The sequence below is a fragment of the Hevea brasiliensis genome, chromosome 4, assembly GCF_030052815.1.
Source record: "Hevea brasiliensis isolate MT/VB/25A 57/8 chromosome 4, ASM3005281v1, whole genome shotgun sequence".
Taxonomy (NCBI): Eukaryota; Viridiplantae; Streptophyta; class Magnoliopsida; order Malpighiales; family Euphorbiaceae; genus Hevea; species Hevea brasiliensis.
Genome location: NC_079496.1, coordinates 18,899,345 through 18,917,984, shown reverse-complemented (window position 1 = coordinate 18,917,984; position 18,640 = coordinate 18,899,345). Strand labels below are relative to the sequence as shown.

Below are 18,640 nucleotides of genomic sequence, written 5' to 3'. Positions count from 1 at the left end.
ACCTTTTTAATACTTATAAAATATTAAATATATATAAAAAATAAATACATTGAAATAAAAAATACATAACTACTAAATTGGCTGAATTGATTTTAATTTTAAATATTTTTATGAAATTTTAAATTTAATTTTTTATATCAATACTGAAAGAAAAATATTTAATAATTAAATTGACCTAGTCAATCAGTCACATCAACATAATCATTGTGTTACAAATCTATATATTAATTCACTTATTTAATTGTTTGATTTAATTTCGATTGAATAACTATGAATAAAAGTAATAAAAAAAATATACTGTGCTTTTTCTGTGCTTTTGATACTTTTAATGACTTCTTAATTAATGTTCTAATGACAATTCATTAGAAAAAAAAAATTTGAACTGGAATTTCACCATAACATCTCTTTTTTAAATATTTAAAAAATAAAAAAAATAATGAAAGAAGATGGTGCTGGTTGGGTCAGCTGCCAGGTCAAAATAATACCATAAAGGAATGCTAGTGACTGTGATAATGTCATATTAAGGAGAATGGGAGGAGGAAAATGCCAATGCCAGCTCAACTTCTCCATTTTTTTTTGTTTTTTTCTGTCAGGAGATATATTTCAACTGTATATTTCAACCGTAAATCAACCAGCCTATTCACTTTGAGCCCCGTAATAGCCGAAAACCATGGGAGCCGGATATTCAAACGTCAGGAAAAGGGAAGGATAACACGAAGACCAGCAGACAGACATAAACGTCTTGGTCTTTTTAATATTTACTACATAGGCAATTCATTTCTCTTTCTCTCTCACCGTTGCATATTGTTAGTTAAATGCGTATGTTATTGGGTATTCAAGGAAGTGTCTTGTTCTTCCTAGGCTTCTGCTACTGCACAGCTGTGAACACCAACCAAAGCGGAGCAAAGTAAACTTCAATTTTTTGTTTTCGTTGTTTGATATCTAAGAAAATGAAGGAAAATAAAACATGGGTTTGCTCTTTCATTTTTTCTTTTTTTTTTTTTTTTTTGAAGGGGGGGGGTGGTGTCGTGGTGGTGGTGGTGTGTGTGCAGAATAAAGAAATGAAAATTGAAAAAGAGTTGCATTTCTTGAAATTTGATTGACTGAAATATCTTTCCTTTTCATTTCCTCTGTTTTCATTGCATCGAACTGGTCATAAAGTTGGTTTTTTTTATTTCTCTCTCTCTCGCTCTCTCGCTTTTGTGTTGCTGTGTGGAATCTGACGTTTGAATTTACTGCTAAAGATGGTGATTATGGGCTTTATTATATGGTTTAACAAGTGATTTTCTTATCCAATAATGGTAATTCCTTTCATGTTGTTTGTTCTAGCATTGACTTTTTTGAATTTTGAAGGGTCTCCTGTAAGTCTGACAACTTCTCTGAGCTCCATATGTTGAGGAGTTCTCTTGTTCTTTGAGTTACTTTTTTCCCTTGGTCTTACTTAGAATTTTCTACAGTGTTTTTATGGTCATCGTTTATATGTGCCTATGCTTCAGCTTAGCTGAAAATTACTTCCTTCACTCCATTAGAGTTTATTATTTTTTGAGATCTCTGTTTTGTATAAGTTCATTTCATTTGCTGTTTTTTTGTATCTTAATAGTTCCCTTTCTCAACATTCTATTTTCCTTTCAATGTAAATTTCCTGTGAATAAGTTTTTTAAATTGATTAAATGCTGAAATTATATTTAAGATTAAATACAAGTTTATTACAAAATATGATGGACGCTGGTATCTTTTATCCCTTTGCTACGGGGCTGTTCTCGTTGTGGTCAAAGATTTGCATTCCTATCTATCTCGATTGTGGCGTAAATGAGTGAATATGTGTTAATGTTGATAGCAAGAAATATTAGTTCAAAGGGGGAGAAGTTAGAGCAAGTTGTCCATTGCTACCATAACTATTATTTTTAGTTGACAAATTGCTTTTTACATTTTCCATTCCCAAGTCGTTTGCTAATGGTTAACAAGTTGTTGTAAAGCAAGAATAGCTCATTTTTATGGGGTATCAGGGTAGCATGGTCACATGTTTAATGATGTTTTGCTTTTGCAGGACGAGGTAGAAGTTGCATTGGAGCCATTGGCTTGTGTAAAAACCGGGTGATGACTTGTTTATATTCATTTTTCAGAAAGAGGGAAGCTTCCCCGCCAAGAATAAGGACAGAAGTTGATGATGGTATGCAGCTTTATAGAGAATTCTTGTCTTATTAGCCAAGGCCATGCATACATGATTGGCATGAGAATATGCAAAATTTCTGTTAGGACCTATTTATGGCAGTGTTGGTGATGAGATGAAATGGCAATAGTTGCATAATCTTCTTAATACTATGATTTATAAAGTCCTTTTCCTCTTCTTCTCTTTTCTTTTTCCTCCTTTATGGTTGTATACCGGAAATTCTAATGACTTTACATGGTACAGTGGTTTCAAGCATTCAGAATACGACCTTGTACACTTACAGAGAATTGCGAATGGCAACCGACAATTTTAGTCCAGCCAATAAAATTGGAGAGGGAGGCTTTGGTTGTGTATATAAGGTGATTGCTTGTGTTGTGACTATTCAAATCTTTCAAAGAACTTATGATTGCTTGAATATGGTCATTGATTTGAATGCCAATGCTCAACTCTCATAATATGTTCTTGTAAATGGACAGGGAAGGCTCAAAGATGGTATTGTGGCTGCCATAAAGGTACTATCAGCTGACTCGAGGCAAGGAATGCGGGAATTCTTGGCTGAAATAAAATTAATTGCAGATGTAGAGCATGATAACCTGGTTAAGTTGTATGGTTGTTGTGTTGAAGAAAACCACAGAATTTTGGTCTATGGCTATCTTGAGAATAACAGCCTTGCACAAACGCTTCTCGGTAAATACACCATTCATTCTTGAATTGAGTATATTAAATGCTCAGGTGGTAATCATTTTCTTTTTGCCTTAAGGTGGAAAACATAGCAGCATCCAGTTCAGTTGGCCTGCAAGGTGTAAAATATGCAAAGGTGTAGCACAGGGGCTTGCATTTCTTCATGAAGAAGTCCAGCCACATATTGTTCATAGAGACATCAAAGCTAGCAATATCCTCCTTGATAGAGACCTCATGCCCAAAATTTCAGATTTTGGTCTTGCAAAGCTTTTCCCGGCTAACATGACCCATATAAGTACACATGTTGCTGGAACTGCGTATGTTATCACACTCTGTTAATATGCATGGAATTCATAAAAATTTTACTTGCAAACTGGAGACTGTTCTAAAATCAATTGCAACTCATGTAGTTTTGTACACTCTCCTAAAACTGTCTATTCCACTGTTGTTTTTGTCTGCGGAATGCATTCTGTTCAAGATAGGTAGCGTTGCCATTGATTGGTTGAGATGTCCTTAGAATAGACAATAACTAAAATCAATTAAAATGAATGATTTCAACCATCTCCTGGACTGTATATTTTCTCATGAATTTCCATTTCCTATATATCTCAGGTGAGGTCATATAACACTGATCCTTCCCTTCCTTATTGAGAAAGGGGCATTGGCTGATATTATACTTGATTCTAGTGATTTATCAGACTTCAATATTAGTTTGTAGCCTGCGACAGAGTGTCATCTGGCTTATCAAACTGTGGTAATGTTACTACTTGTTGACATCTTATGTTGTTTGATTGGGATAGGATAAAGGGATAAGTGCCAAAAAAATCCCGTGCTTTACAAAATTAGCAATTCTACCCCATACTATGAAAATTACTAATAAAACCTTAAACTTTTTAATCTTTGCCAATTCTACTCCACTGTTAAGAGAACTGTTATTTCACTAATAGAGATGTTATGTAAGATGCCGCGTAAGTATGACCTAGTTGCAGTTAATATAGAAGAGAAAGATATATATTTCAATAAAAGGGAAAAAGTACGTTTAATTCAATATAAGTACTTTGAATTAATATATATTTGACAAGTTTCACTTGAATAGTTCATTACTGTTGACAGATGAAACAAAAATATGAGATTATGATATTTAAAGAGACTGGGGACATGTATTTTTGGATAGGAGTATATTATTTTAGTATGCTAATATGGAAAGTATTGCATATTATTATTAAAGTTATATTATTATGTAACGCTTATATGCCATCTCTATTATAATAGTTTTCTTAACAATTGGGGTAGAATTGATAAGGGTTAAAAAGTTTAGGATTTAATTAGTAATTTTTATAGTATAGGGTAGAATTGCAAAAATTTGAAAAGTATAGAGATTTTTGGCAATTATCCCTGGAATAAACAACAATACTGTTCAGTTTTGCAAAATTTTATTTTTCAGTCATTTAAGTGATGTCATTATTTTGATTTATGTAGAGGTTATTCGGCACCTGAATATGCTATTCGAGGTCAGTTGACAAGAAAAGCAGATATATACAGTTTTGGTGTTCTGCTCCTGGAGATTGCTTGTGGGAGGTCCAACACAAACAGGCGGTTACCCCCACAAGAGCAATATCTTCTTCAAAGGGCATGGTCTTCTTTAATTCACTGCGTTGTTATCTACTAATGGTGCTTGGATTGAGATAAAAATCATGTCTTGTGGTAAAAAGAGGTGCATAAGACCATCATTTTGCATAGGCGTGCGAAAGATAGAAAAGATTCTCCTCAATGGTTCATGAGTCTAATTTGTAGAGTTGTATGTGTTTCTGTGTCCATTATTTTAAATTAGGGGAATGATTTCCAAGATCAAATTGTTTATTTTACAGATTAAAAAATTACGTTGAAATTATATTAATAAAGCTTAGAAAATATAAACTATACAACCTAGAAAAAGATGCAAGGCTTAAATTGAAAGAATATCAATGTCAAGTGAGTAAAATGGTGTTTAATTTGAGAAGCCATCCTTGTCACTAAAAAAACAGTTTATTTTATTTTTTTTCTAACTTTCCTAATTTTTCTCTTGTTTTCTATCTTTTTTCCAAAGTCTGGATCGATAGGCTTATCTCAAATTGGAGAATTTGGATCCTGGAAAGTTCTGGACTATTTTATGTAAATCTTCTTTTACTCTGTGTTTCAATTTTCAATTCTTATTCTTTAGCAAATCAGAATTAAAAGGCTAAGTTTCCTAAAGTGAGGAGCTTTTAGTTTGGCTTGCAATTCTTTGAAGAATTAATACTACTTGGACCATCTCTACAATGCAAAAGAAATTAAGAAACAAAATAGGACTACTTGGACCAGCAGCTATTTATCTGAATAAATACCATAAAGATAATAGAGAGCTCTACTTAATATCCCGAATAAGCCCTCTGTTAAATCTGGTCTGTAGTTCTAAATTGGGTTAATTACAAGGACAAAAAAAAAAAAAAAAAAACTTATGAGCAAAGCTTTAAAATTTACTTTGGTCTTACTGTTTCTGAAACAGCAATTTTGATTGCTATGTTATGTTTAGTTAATGAATCCACATTTTACTCCTTGATTATTAAATTATAAATTTTCATTACTCTTTTGGTACTTGTTAGGAAGGTTTTAACACTTTATTTCTAAAATTTTAATTTGTTTTTGTACTTTAGTCTAATATTGTAAAACAGTTCAATCCCTCAAAAAATTTTCATTTGCCTTTTTAATGGTTGTGTGGGAGTTAAAGTTGGGTATCTATAGTACAACATACTCACAAAATGAGTGTAGCAGAAATGTGGATATTAAGATAGATATCTGGTAACATGATAATAGATAAGATTAGTAATCGCCACATCCATCAAAGAATCATGTAACAAATATTGGAGATAAAATGAGAGCGAGTTTTTTAAAAGATGGTTTGATCATGTACAATATAGGAAGTCAAATGCCACCGTACGAAAGTATGATAGGCCTAAGATAACGTGTCGGGAAGTAGTATAGGATTTACAAGTTTTGGATATTATGTGGATCTAGTGTCTAAAAAAGCTGACTGATGAAAAAGAATTCATATAACAGACCCTAACTAGTTGGAATTAAGGCTTAATTGTTGTTGTGTAGGGACTAGATTGGTAGTAGGGGGAATCTAAGTGCATTTAAGGCACATATCGAAAGTTTTTTTTTTTTTTTGGGTATTTCTGTTGCATTTACATGATGAGAAGGGACTAATTTTAGGTTGATGGCTTTTAGAGGCCTAGGCTTAGCGGTCTATTGGTTCAATGTTTCATCATCTCAAATGTCTGATGTTCTAGAATTTTTGTTTCTTTTATGAACACTGCAAGAAAGTGCACGGGGCTTTTTTAGTTGATTTCATTTGGAAACTGTTTGCTAATTCCACGTGAAGCTCAGTGTTCATCTGAGGGACCAAAAAATATAAAGAAAGAAGAAGGGTGATTTTGTTATGGCTTATTCAGACGTATCTAATCCGTGGCAGATTCCTATATACGTTTCAGAACTCAGAAGTTCTAGTTTAAAAGGCTTGTTGTGACTGCTGTCTTATTCAAGTTAAAGCCAAAAAAAAAAAAAAGAGGTGAACTCAGAAGAGAACTGTGATATAATTTTGGTTATTGGGAAGTGTTACTGGCAATAATTCCAAATGCAGCAATTTAAAGTTTAGAAATGTTTTTTTTTAATATATCTGACAGCTTATGGGATTAAATTAAACAATATCATGTCTCGTTTTGTTCGATGCCAATGTGTGCTGTGTTTCTGGTCTGTTTTATTCAATTGAAGCTTAAGGATATGTACAAACTGCAGGTATGGGAAATGCATGTGAAAGGGGAACTGGTGAGTCTGGTAGACACATCATTGAATGGGGACTTTGATACAGAAGAGGCCTGCAGATACATGAAGATTGGTCTTCTTTGCACACAAGACAAGCCAAAACTCAGGCCAACTATGTCTACTGTGGTGAGGATGCTAAAGGGTGAGATAGATTTGAAAGACGATAATATATCGAGTCCCGGACTGCTTTCTGAGCTCATGGGCATCAAAAGTGACAAAGGCCACAAAGATAAAGCTAAGATGAAGAAGTCGTCTAACACAGAATATGCTGGTTTAAGCAGGCTGGCTAATATGCAGAACTCATCTTATACAGAATCTGCTGGTTCAAGCAAGCTTGAAAATTCATCTTCATCATCTGCAATGGCCACCTCATATGCTGCCATGACCTTCAATTCCATATATGATAGAAGCAATTGACTCGCGGCATTTTCAAGCTTTTTTTCTCCCCTCTATTCATCCTTTTTTTTCACAATTTTTTTAGCAAATAGCATTGTATATTTTGTTTTGAAGTAACCTTTTTTTTACTTACTATACTGATTCGGCGACTAGCCAACAAATGAGGTAGAAAAAAGAACCAACTACTGAAAGATGAGAGAAATGGTGGCTTATAGAACATAGCAATAAACTCTTACTCAAGAATATAATATAAAAGTACCACTGCAGTCACCAATTCTTGAACTATCATTGAGACAAACAATTGATTGTTTCTGAAAACTTTTTCAAGATATTTGTCCCAGCCTCCTTGAACAGTTAATGTTGAGATGCATGGAATTTTGTAAACTCAAGCTTTCCATAGCATCGATGGCAAATTCAAGCAAAATGACACCGCAAAGAATTTGATAAGCAGCAAACACAAGCCTTTCTTCAAGGAAATGCAGTGAATCATTATCCATGACAGATCCATTGGACAGCAGCGTAAACAGGACCTGAAAGCCAGGTTAGTGGATTGTTAAAACAATAGCCTTGACTTGATCAACCACCACTTGGTTGGAAAGTGTAAGCACACTATGACATGATAATAATTCCCAAGCTTGTGTGATAAAGAAGGGGGAGAAAAAAGGAAAAAAAATCTGGCTCCAATTTGATCTCTCACCTATCATTGATTATTCAGCAAGTTCCAGTCCAAACTCCTTCATTACCATTCTAACTGTGTAAGCTGCCTCTATGATTCTTCTTACTTAGTAGCAGTTGAAATGAAGCACAAATTCCACAATAAGAGCAGCTGTATGGTAAGCACCCAAATATTAAGAGAGCTAGGCTTAATAAGCAAGGAAGATGAATTGAATTGAAGGAGAAGATTTCCATTTCAGATTAGTAAAACAACAAACAAAAGAATAACTAAACATCATAAATTTTTACTAAAATTTACAACAGACAGGGAACACAGACCTTATCTTTTTCTTCTCCTATTTCCAGTATCCAATGTAGAGAGGCATTTATCAGTGACATTTATCATTGATGAAACCTGTTACAAACCGTTGGATACCAGCAAAATCGGATACTATGTTCACATTGCAAAATTTTCCAGGATTATTATTTTCCATGTAATCTACGAGAAACTGGCATTGCTTCTCACCATTTGTCTGTAACAGGAAGATAGGAAATAAGACAAAATAAATTGAAGCAATAAACTTTAATATAGCCCTAACAAAGCATTAGCAAAACATAGGAGCTCTGGAGGAAAATTGATCATATAAATTTCCAAATTTCAATTTTCATGTTCAAAGATTACCTAAAATGAATCATCAATAGAATCAGCATAGCACATCCCACGATGAAAATGGTGATAGAATGAATTTTTAAGATTTTTTTTGGGGTCATTTTTTGACTTGGGAAATACATGAATAACATAATAAAATTGAGGCCAAAAGCTCAATTTAGCCCCTCAACTATAGCAGGGAATAAGCTTCAGTCCCTGATTTTAATTGAGATCAGTTAAGCCATCTATCTATGTGGAAAAAAGCAATTAACCCCAATTGTTAACAGCATTAGATAAATCACACGTGCCATTAACAGAGAAAATTAATTCCCAGACTCCAAATCACTTTCCCACACAATCCTCAATCTCTCCAATTTTGCCCAAGAAAATCTTCCTCCATAAATCTTCCAGCAAGCCATCTTAGCTCCTTCAGTAATTCTGCAATCTCCACCTCAAAATAAAAGATTTTAAATTTATTTTTTTACCTTTTTTTTATTAGCAATTTGGTAACAAAACAGAAAAACCACATTTGTCTCTTATTAAGAAGAATGTCATTGCCATTTTAGCCATATAGCGCCACTGCAGCAGCTTCATTAGCTGCAAGTACGTCAACAGAGGAGGAGAAGGAGAAGCAGGAGCACCAATGCAACAGATGCTCTCCGCCAACTCCTCCAATTCAAATTTGAATTCTAATTCTACTTCCAACTCTGTTTCCTCCTCCTCTTCCCATTAATCATTCTTTCCCTCTCTCAAACTGTTATCTATTTGTTTGATTGGTAGTTTTATGTTGACCATATTTTTGGTTCTTGGGATTGAGGATGACCCTAGAAGAGAGATTTCAGATCTTGAGGAGTGTTGGAGAAGAGTGCATTCAAAAGGATGAGCTCTTCAATATTCTCTTCAAAAAGCTCCAACACATTTGCTATTATGGGTTCAAGCCTTCTGGGAGAATGCACATTGCCTAGGTAATGTTTTAATTATATTCCCAGTGCCAAACTTCAATCATTTAATTTTAAAGTTCTCTCATTTTAAACTGATGCTGAAATGGTATTATCTTTTTCTTGTCTTCCTCGTTTATTCTTGATCAATATGCTAGAAAAGAAACCTGAAACACAATGCTGCTGAGAAGAAGCTTTGATAGTATAACAGGAGTCGTTTAATCTCTTTTGATTTCCCCTTCCACGCTTCTTTTCCTTCGTGGTTATATTCTTTGACTCTATTTCTTAGGCATGTTGGAGAGTTAAAGGGCTGAGTGGCTGAGAAAGAAAAGAGGAGGAGAAGGAGCTTCTAACATGAATTTCACGTCTAATTAAACAGGCATTATCAGGTGAGTCACGTGATGAAATAAGGGCTTAATTGCCTAATTTGCATAGATAAAGGGCTTGATTGATCCCAACTAAAAATCAGGGGCAAAAGCTCACTTCCCCTATAATTGACGGCTCAATTGGGCATTTGGCCTAAAATCTAATCTACTAAGATGCATCCATATCTAGTTATGAGTGTGTGTGTGTGTAAGCCATTTATCAACTTCCTAAACAGAATACTCGCATGCTTCTCTACAAATTGCGTAAGAATGACTGCATCAGCTACTTACCATGAAAGTATAAAGCAAAAAATAACATGAAAAATCAAAAGAAACTATGTTCATCCATAATAAAGAAGACAAAATCACACTATCATGTAGGAAACGAGATATGATACCTCAAAAACAAAAAAACCCCCAGGTTTCAACATTGAAACAGCTCCATTGCTAAGATGAAGAAGATCATCCATGCCACTAACACCACCATCTAATGCAAGCCTTGGTTCATGCTGACCAACTTCAGCTTGCAACCTAGAGATATCATCACTAGGTATATATGGGGGGTTACTCACAACACCTGCAAGTTTTCCTTCAACATCCTTTAATGGCTCAAACCAAGATCCTTTCCTTACCTCAATCATATCCTAATTTGCACATAAAAAACAAAGGTTAAAAATGACAACAGGTGATTAACTCTAGCAACTGATGCATTTCAAATGATGATTGATAAACAGTGAGAAAGGAAAAATATGGAACTATGATTTTCTAATTGATAGTCATCATAATCTTTACTTAAAATATGGAACTATGATTTTCTAATTGATTGTCAGCATAATCTTTACTTAAAATATGGAACTATGATTTTCTAATTGATTGTCAGCATAATCATTACTTTGTAATAAAAATTTACATCATGTCAAAGATGCCATATTTTACATGCTGTGCATTTATACATAATCCTTGCTAAAACATTAAATTATCTTCCCAGGAAAAAAAATTCACAATTAAAGGAACAAGAAAGTATACTTTTGTGAACCTCAAACAAAAGCATTGATCCAGTTTATGGATGAAATATTGATTGGGAATCAAATTCAAAACCCAATACCCTTGACAATTACCTAGAAGAAAATAAACTATACAGTTATAATTGCAATCTCTTTTTGAAATCTAAGGAACTTGCTCTAAAACTCAGATTCATGATACCAAAACCTCATCTACCTGACCATTTGAGCTAAGCCCAGGTGTAAGCTAAAGAACACTTTGACTTGCCTGATTATTACATCATCAACCAATTCAAGTTTTGGTTTCAAGGTAGAAGATTTGCTACTTCAAGACAACAATTTCTTACTCTCTCTCTCTCTCTGTCTCTCTTTCTCTCTCTCTGCACTTGACCGGAACAATTCAAGCAATTAAATCTGTATATATGTACACTACAAAGTTAAAAATCTATCAGACATTCATCACTTAAAGAATACAATAGTAGATTATAAAATATCAATAAAATTAAAATGCAGGGAAGAAGTAATAGACAATTTTATTTAAATTAAAAAAAAAAAAAAAGAGAAAGGAGCAAGACACAATAAACCATTGGAATTACAATAAATTCACCAACCTTTAGATCATATCTAAGGACATTATAAGTGGCTACCGCCACTGCCACTGGGCTTAAATCAGTAGCAATTACTCTTCCCTGACTCCAAAGAATCCTTCCAATGCCAATTGCAATAGCACCACTACCGGTACCCAAATCTGCCCACAAACCTTCTTTCAACTCTCGACTATCCAAGACCACATCTTTCACCAAATCAACGATTAATTCTGTTTCTGGCCTTGGAATCAGGACCCCTTCTTGTACACTCAAAACCAAATCTCGCCAATGCTCACACCCAACGATGTACTGAAAGGGTCTCCTCTCTTCAATCCTCTGCCTCCAAAGAACATAGAGTTCATCCAAAGATGCCCTTAGCCTTACATCCATGTGATAATTTTGACTACCCAATTGAGATATTAGTGAGTGGTCTTCAAGCGAGTCTTCTAAGAGCCACCTGAGTTCTCGACAGAGAAGAGTGGAGTCTGGGCCGTTGTCTAAGTGAACAAAAGAAGACCCAACTGAGGAAGCAAGGTTTTTGGCCCAGTGATGCCATTTGTTAAGTTCCGATAAAGAGGTTGAGAATGTAGGAGGGCGTAAAAAGAGTGGCGTTGTGGGTTTCAGAGAAGAAGGGGATAATGATAGTGAAGTAGAGCAAATGGGCCTGCAGAGACTCGCAAAGAGAGAGGGTATACGCGCTATAGAACATGCAGAAGAGCTTAGCTTCATCTTTCTCACGCTTTCTTTTAGGTTTGGATTTCTATGGTCTTCCCTATTTCAGAAAAACATACATTCTGTATTTTAAAATTATTTAGAGGGGAATTTTTAATTTGTTCAATTTTTTATTAACAAAAAAATTATATTATTTTATATATTAAAATTATAAAAATTAAAGGGTGCTGTAGTGTAAGCTTTAATATTAAATAATTAATTTTATAAAATTTAAAAATTAAAATATAATATAATATAATATTTAAAAATTAAATAATTAATTTTTAAAATTTAAAAAAATAAATTATAATATATGATAAAATATAGAGGTAATTTGTAAATTTTTCTTATTTAAATTATAATAAAAGAAATTAATAGGATTTTGGGTTGATCTCTCTTCTTCTTCTGGGTCTGTGACTGTGGCCCAACTATCAATTTCTTTATTATTATTATTTTTAAGATTTTTTAATTTTTCTACTTTGAATTAGAAATTTCACAACATTAGTGCTAATATTTTGTGAAATATAACATAGAAGACATCTTTAGTAGTATCTTCTAATTTTAATTAAGGTAAATTACAAGTTAGTATTTCAAATTTGTTACAAATTATGTATCAATTTCTTTATTTTCAATTTAAAATATTGGTTAAGTTTTATTTATGTCAATTAAGTAATTGACCATTAGCCAAAATAAAAAAAAAGGTGAATTATGCTCAAGTTCTTGAATTTAGATCACTTATTTTGAGGAACTTAAAACATCCTTAATTATTTAATTTTATTTCCTATTTCATCTTTTCAGTCATTTTGCTGCTAATCTTTTACGAAAATACTTTTAAAATATTAAGCATTCTCCCTATTATAAAAAATTCTTACTTAAACTCTATCGATCATGAATATAAGTTATATAATGTGACCTATTTATTAAATATATAAATCTTATATATTTATATTTTGAATTTATAATAAATCGATCCAGATAAAAATATTCACTATTATATTTTCTCCCTCAGTATCCATCTCCACCACATACTTGTTGAGCTTGATCATTTTTGACAAGTGATTTGCTAGCCTTGCCCTTTCTTTGTAAACTTTTAACGATTGAACTTTATAAAAATATAACTATTTAATTCTACCAGCAGAAATATTTATATATGTTTAACCTTGCATTATACTTTTTCTATAAAATTTAAGGATTTAATAGTTATATTTTTAAAATTTGAGTCTTACATATTAAGCAAACAAATGTAAAAGTGTCAAATAACTTTTTTATCAGAGTGAAAAAAATGTATTATGCCGATGAATTCCCATCACCCATCTTACCATAAAATCCTTTTTTCTTTGTTTTTTTTTTCACTTTAGTCTTTGGATATCTTTTGCAACTTTTGTGATATTGAAGTATCTTCTTCAACCGTATGCGTCAAACCCTAATTTAAGGAAGTATATATATATATATATATATATATATATATATACCCTTGGGCCTATAATGATCTATATCTATGTATCAAATTGATTCTTGCATTAAAGCAAGTTAATTTTCAAAATTCTTAGCACCACCTTTTGATCTTGATAACCAAAAATTATGTTAGCCTTCCTTCTCTGTCAAAGCATAAACATGATAAGAATTTATTTATTATCATAAATAAATAGACAAATTATATGTATGAAGATCATACATTGCCTTGATCTTCCTATAGAAAATTGAGTAGAATAAAAATAATTAATAAGAAAATCAACAAATGCCTGTATTAAGAATTTTAATTATCTTCTTAATCTATAATATCTATACCATAAAATTAAAAAGCACAGCATTCTATACCCAATAATAAAACTCAACATGATACCTAAATTGCTCCATTTTTGTGATTCTCTTAGACCTTGCTGCTTTAAGAACCCACTTCCATCCAAATTGCAGCCTCCTTTGTCAATCTCTATGCACCTTCTGCTACCTTGCTTTCCTCCATACTCATTTATCAAGAAACATTCAAATGGGTACTTGAACAAACTCAAATAGTGCATGAAAATCCAGTAACTAGGAATGTTTTTCTTTGATATGAAGTATCCAGAAAAGAGAAAGAAACATCCAATCAGCCCTGAAATCACTGATGTTCCCATTATGAAGTTTGGTACTAGTGCGCTGAAACAAGCTACAAAAGAATTTGACATCAAAAGCACCATCCATACCACTAGAGAGAAGTAAAGAAACCCAGCATTATCCTTCCTCAAGCCAACTAGCCAATAAACTGGGGTAGAGTAGAGAAGCCCAACCAGTAGAAGAAAAGGAAGAAAGATGAGCGTGTTTGATAGAACATAAGAAGAAATCCTATAAGCTCCTTTTGAAGTCTCTCTCATTAGTATTCTTCTCTCTTGCAGAAAAATTGGTAATCCTTCTGTTGTGGAAGACAGCAAGAAGGTGAGACTGAAGGCGAAAAACCCAATTCGAGTTTGCAAAGCTACCTGTCCTGTTTCATTTCCAGCATTCAAGAATATGGTTCCCAGAACCAATCCAGCCACTAATGCTTGTATTATTCTTGTAGCAAATAGTTGCTTGGTTCTGAAAATGTTGCTGCAGAATCTTTGCCCTAGTATCAGAACCTCCTGAAGTGCTGAATTGGGATACCAGCAGCTGGGAAGCTTTTCTTGAGGAATGCTCATTATACAGGTTTCCTCATGTTTGCTCTGGAGACAAAGAGGGACAGAATTTTGGTCTTCCAAGCTTTCCATAACATCAATAGTAAATTCTAGCACATTGACATGTGAAGGAATGTGATGACCACCAAATTTAAGCCTCTCTTCAAGGAAATGTAATGAACCATTATGCATGACGAATCCATTGGAAAGCAAAACAATCCGATCAAACTGCTCGAGGATTCGAAAACCAGGTTGGTGGATGGTTAGAATGATGGTCTTACCTTGATTAACAGCCATTGACTTGAGCAGAGTCAATACATGAAGAGCTGATGCTGAATCCAAACCTGAAGTTGGTTCATCGATTAAAACAACAGCAGGGTCATGAACTAAATCAACTCCAATCGAAACTCTGCGCCTTTCGCCACCTGAAATGCCCCAGTTTGATCCCTCACCAATCCTTGAAGCTGCAACATGATCCAGTCCAAGCTCCTTCATTAGCCTTTTCACTCTGGTAGCAGCCTCTTTTTGGCCTCCTGGTAGTCTTAGAAGTGCACTGTACATGAGCGTTTCTTGGACTGTGAGCAATGGAAATAGAGCATCATCTTGAGTAACATACCCGGATATTCTTCTAAAATGCTTGGCATCCATAGGCCTGTTATTTACCAGGACTTGATCTGACACTTCACGAGGACAAACCTTTCCTGCTAGAATATCTAGCAATGTGGTTTTCCCTGCCCCACTAGGACCAGCAATTGCCGTAATCTCTCCAGGCCTAGCTTCACAGTTTACATCCTTCAGAATGAACTTAGGAACTCTAAGTGGAGTCCTACCAAAGCAACCCCAATTGAGCTCATCAAATTTGCTGCATAACTTGTAGGATAAATTCCTGGTTTCCAGTCTATATGAGCTTTTCCGGCCTCCGGAAACCGGTGCCTTCACCTCTAATGCCATTGAGAGAATGAAAGTGTGGAGAGGGATAGTGAAAGTGGATGAAGAAAATTTTGATACTCGAGATACGTGGAGAAGAAGAGGTGGAGATGAGCTAACACACCAACCTAAATGTTACTCAACTAGGCAAGTTAATCTACAAGAACCAATTATTCAAAGGCATGAGTTGGGCTTTGGCAGATTTGGATATGAGCTAGCTTGACCTGGTTATGCTTCAATTTTCAATGGGGAAGTGGGATTTCTGGTAGGGGTTTGGAAAGTTAACAGAGCTGCAAGAAAACCCAAGAAAGAGAGAAGGAAAATGAGTTGCTCTGCGAAGTATTTCTGGTGAGCTGAATATTGACTGTGCAAAGTTGGTGTTGGTAGCATCACCATCTTCCCCCACCCTAATTTGATGGCATAACTTGGAATTATATTTTTATGCTATTATGGTCAAATTGGATTTGTAAAATCAATTCAAGGTAATTAAGTTAATAAAAGACATATGCAGATGAAAATGTTAGTATTAAGGAAATTTTTATCTATACTCGATTTACTAAAATCAAGATAGATTACTTAGAGATATTTATTATTCAATATAAATAATAAACCAAATTGTATAATAAATCAAATCCAACAAAACTATGGATATTCTATTTAAATTAGATATTTTTTTTATATATATATAAGGTCATTAATTTAAATTTTTTTTAGTGTGAACGGTTTTTTTTTATTTAGTTAATATATTAATTTAATTTATTATAATATGTGAAAATGAGATGTGATTTTATAGACCTCTTCACCACAAATAGGGGAAAAAAAAACTATATGGCCAATTTGGGGTTATATTAGTCTATGTATAACTTCACGACCAATGAAAATACTAAAATAATTAAAATATTATTAATATTACATATACTCATACATTTTATATCAAAAAATTATTATTTTTCACAAATAATTATATGATAAATGGGTAGCATGTTTTTATAATTTTTTAATGAAATTTGACACAAAATTTATCTATTAGATTTTTTTAAAAATATTATATATTTTTTATGAAAAAACTTTTGTTATTTCCATTAAATTAATAAAATTTTTATAATTGACAATTTAACAAAAAAAAACAGTTTACAAAAATCTAATGAAATAAATAGTTAAATTTCATTAAATCACCTTATTTTTCATAATAAAATAGTTTTGCTTTTATCATAAGATCAAGTAACCATAGGCACACCTCCATTGAATCATTCTTGTAAAAAAATATTTAAATAATTAACAATTATTTAAGATATAAAAATTTAATTTAATCTTAATAACCATATAATGATTTTCAAAATTTTAATACAATTTAAAACTATATCTAAAATAATTAATTAAAACTTTATCGTTAACAAAATAATTTTATTCAGATGAAGTACTTAAAAGTTTTGCTCTCTTTTTTATATATTTAATGAATTTTAATTTATTTTAATATTATTTTATTTTTATTGATCTTATTTTAATACATATTTAATAGAGACATATTTTCAAATATATATATATATATATATATATATAATGAATTATAAAAAAGTAAAATAAAATTTTATTTATATGTTTATGATAAATGAAAATTTTGTATTGATATTTAATTTTTATTATTTTGTTAATAATTTTTAATTAATAAATAATATAATTTATTTAATTTTAATAAATTTTTTATTTTAATTAATTAATTATTTTAAATTATGATTAAATTATTAATATTTTAATTATATATATATAAATTATAAATTATTTAATAATTATTCTTTTAATGCCGTAATGAGTAGTCATTATTATTAGGTAAATATTTATTCCATATACCTTTTCTACAGTATATATATATATTTTGAATTATTATTATTATTTTTTAAAATAATACTAATATTACTAAATAAAGATAATATTTAAATATATTATATTTCTTTAATATATTAAGAGGGCTTAAAAATTTTTAATATTTTAAATTAATAAAAATATCATTTAATTTAACTAATCTCAAATTATTCGACATTTTGAATTAATATTCTATTATATTGTAATATATCTTTATTATAAAATTGTAGAAATAAAAAATTTAATATACACAAAAGTAATAAAAATAAAATATAAATAAAATATGAAGTAATTAATAAAGATTTAAAATATTTATTTTCATATATTAAGATAAAATATAAAAATAAAAAAATATTTATATATTATAATTATTATTAATTACGTGTAAAAAAATGGACAATTCCCTATTTTATTATAAAGTAGCACATAAAATAAGTAAAAAAAATATTTAAGAAAAATTACTATTTAGTCTTTATATTTAAAAAAATTAATTATTTAATTATTGTATTTAAAAAAAAATTTATTTAGTCCCTATATTTTATTTTTATTAAATTATTTAGTTACTTTATTAATTTTTTCACTAGTCAATGTCAATCAAATTACTATTTAATCTATCTATTTTAGTAAATTAATTAATTAATTCATATATTTTAAAAAACACATTAGATAGTTATGATAATTTCATTTCGATAACTATTTAGTCTTATAATTATTTTTTATATCCAAACTATTATAATCATTTCCCTTGCATTTCTCTCTTATCCCTATTTATTTATTTCTTCATTTTTTTTAATACATCTACATCCTTCTACCCCTTTTTTTCCCCTCTATTTTTATTTTTCGATAAAAATGATACAAATTATTTGTACAAAAATATTATTCACTTTCCCTAAATCTCTAAGTAAATAATCAAGAAAAATTGTTTCAAGTATAGACATCCAAATAATTAGATGGAAATATTTAAATAATTAAAAAAAATATAAATTTAGATTTAATTTTTATATAGTGAAATTTTTATTTTTATCAAAAATATATTTTTTTAAAATATTATATTTTTAAAAATAGAGGAATCAATTAATTAATTTTATTAAAAAAAAATTAAATAATAATATTTTTAAAAATATAAAATTAATTAATTAATTTTTATAAAATAAAAAGATTAAATAATAATTTAATTAATATTATTAATAAAAAATTTAATAAGGTGACAAATTATTTAATAGAAAAAAAT

The 18,640-nt window shown here is 31.1% G+C and overlaps 3 protein-coding genes across 4 annotated transcripts; 1 reads left to right on the top strand and 2 right to left on the bottom strand.

The window, feature by feature from the left end:
- Nucleotides 1-646: 646 nt before the first annotated feature.
- LOC110648577 (cold-responsive protein kinase 1-like) lies at nt 647-7,219 on the top strand. Of its 2 annotated transcripts, XM_058145514.1 has the most exons (7): nt 647-907; nt 2,048-2,170; nt 2,414-2,529; nt 2,647-2,857; nt 2,931-3,168; nt 4,331-4,481; nt 6,665-7,219. In XM_058145514.1, the coding sequence occupies exons 2-7, from the start codon at nt 2,098-2,100 to the stop codon at nt 7,106-7,108; spliced, it is 1,233 nt and encodes a 410-aa protein (XP_058001497.1). In that variant the 5' UTR covers nt 647-907; nt 2,048-2,097; the 3' UTR covers nt 7,109-7,219. The 2 variants fall into 2 exon arrangements, with proteins under 2 accessions (XP_058001497.1, XP_058001498.1); XM_058145515.1 differs by lacking the exons at nt 647-907; nt 2,414-2,529 and having other exon boundaries at nt 2,055-2,170.
- Nucleotides 7,220-7,296: 77 nt separating this feature from the next.
- On the bottom strand, nt 7,297-12,067 carry LOC110649147 (uncharacterized). The gene is made up of 5 exons (XM_021803582.2): nt 11,306-12,067; nt 10,092-10,337; nt 8,081-8,274; nt 7,785-7,913; nt 7,297-7,617 (listed from the first exon to the last, which is right to left on the bottom strand). The coding sequence occupies exons 1-3, from the start codon at nt 12,008-12,010 to the stop codon at nt 8,131-8,133; spliced, it is 1,095 nt and encodes a 364-aa protein (XP_021659274.2). The 5' UTR covers nt 12,011-12,067; the 3' UTR covers nt 7,297-7,617; nt 7,785-7,913; nt 8,081-8,130.
- A 1,631-nt stretch (nt 12,068-13,698) lies between these two features.
- LOC110649149 (ABC transporter G family member 10-like) lies at nt 13,699-15,697 on the bottom strand. The gene has a single exon (XM_021803584.2). The coding sequence runs from the start codon at nt 15,571-15,573 to the stop codon at nt 13,753-13,755; it is 1,821 nt and encodes a 606-aa protein (XP_021659276.2). The 5' UTR covers nt 15,574-15,697; the 3' UTR covers nt 13,699-13,752.
- Between the last annotated feature and the right edge of the window lie 2,943 nt (nt 15,698-18,640).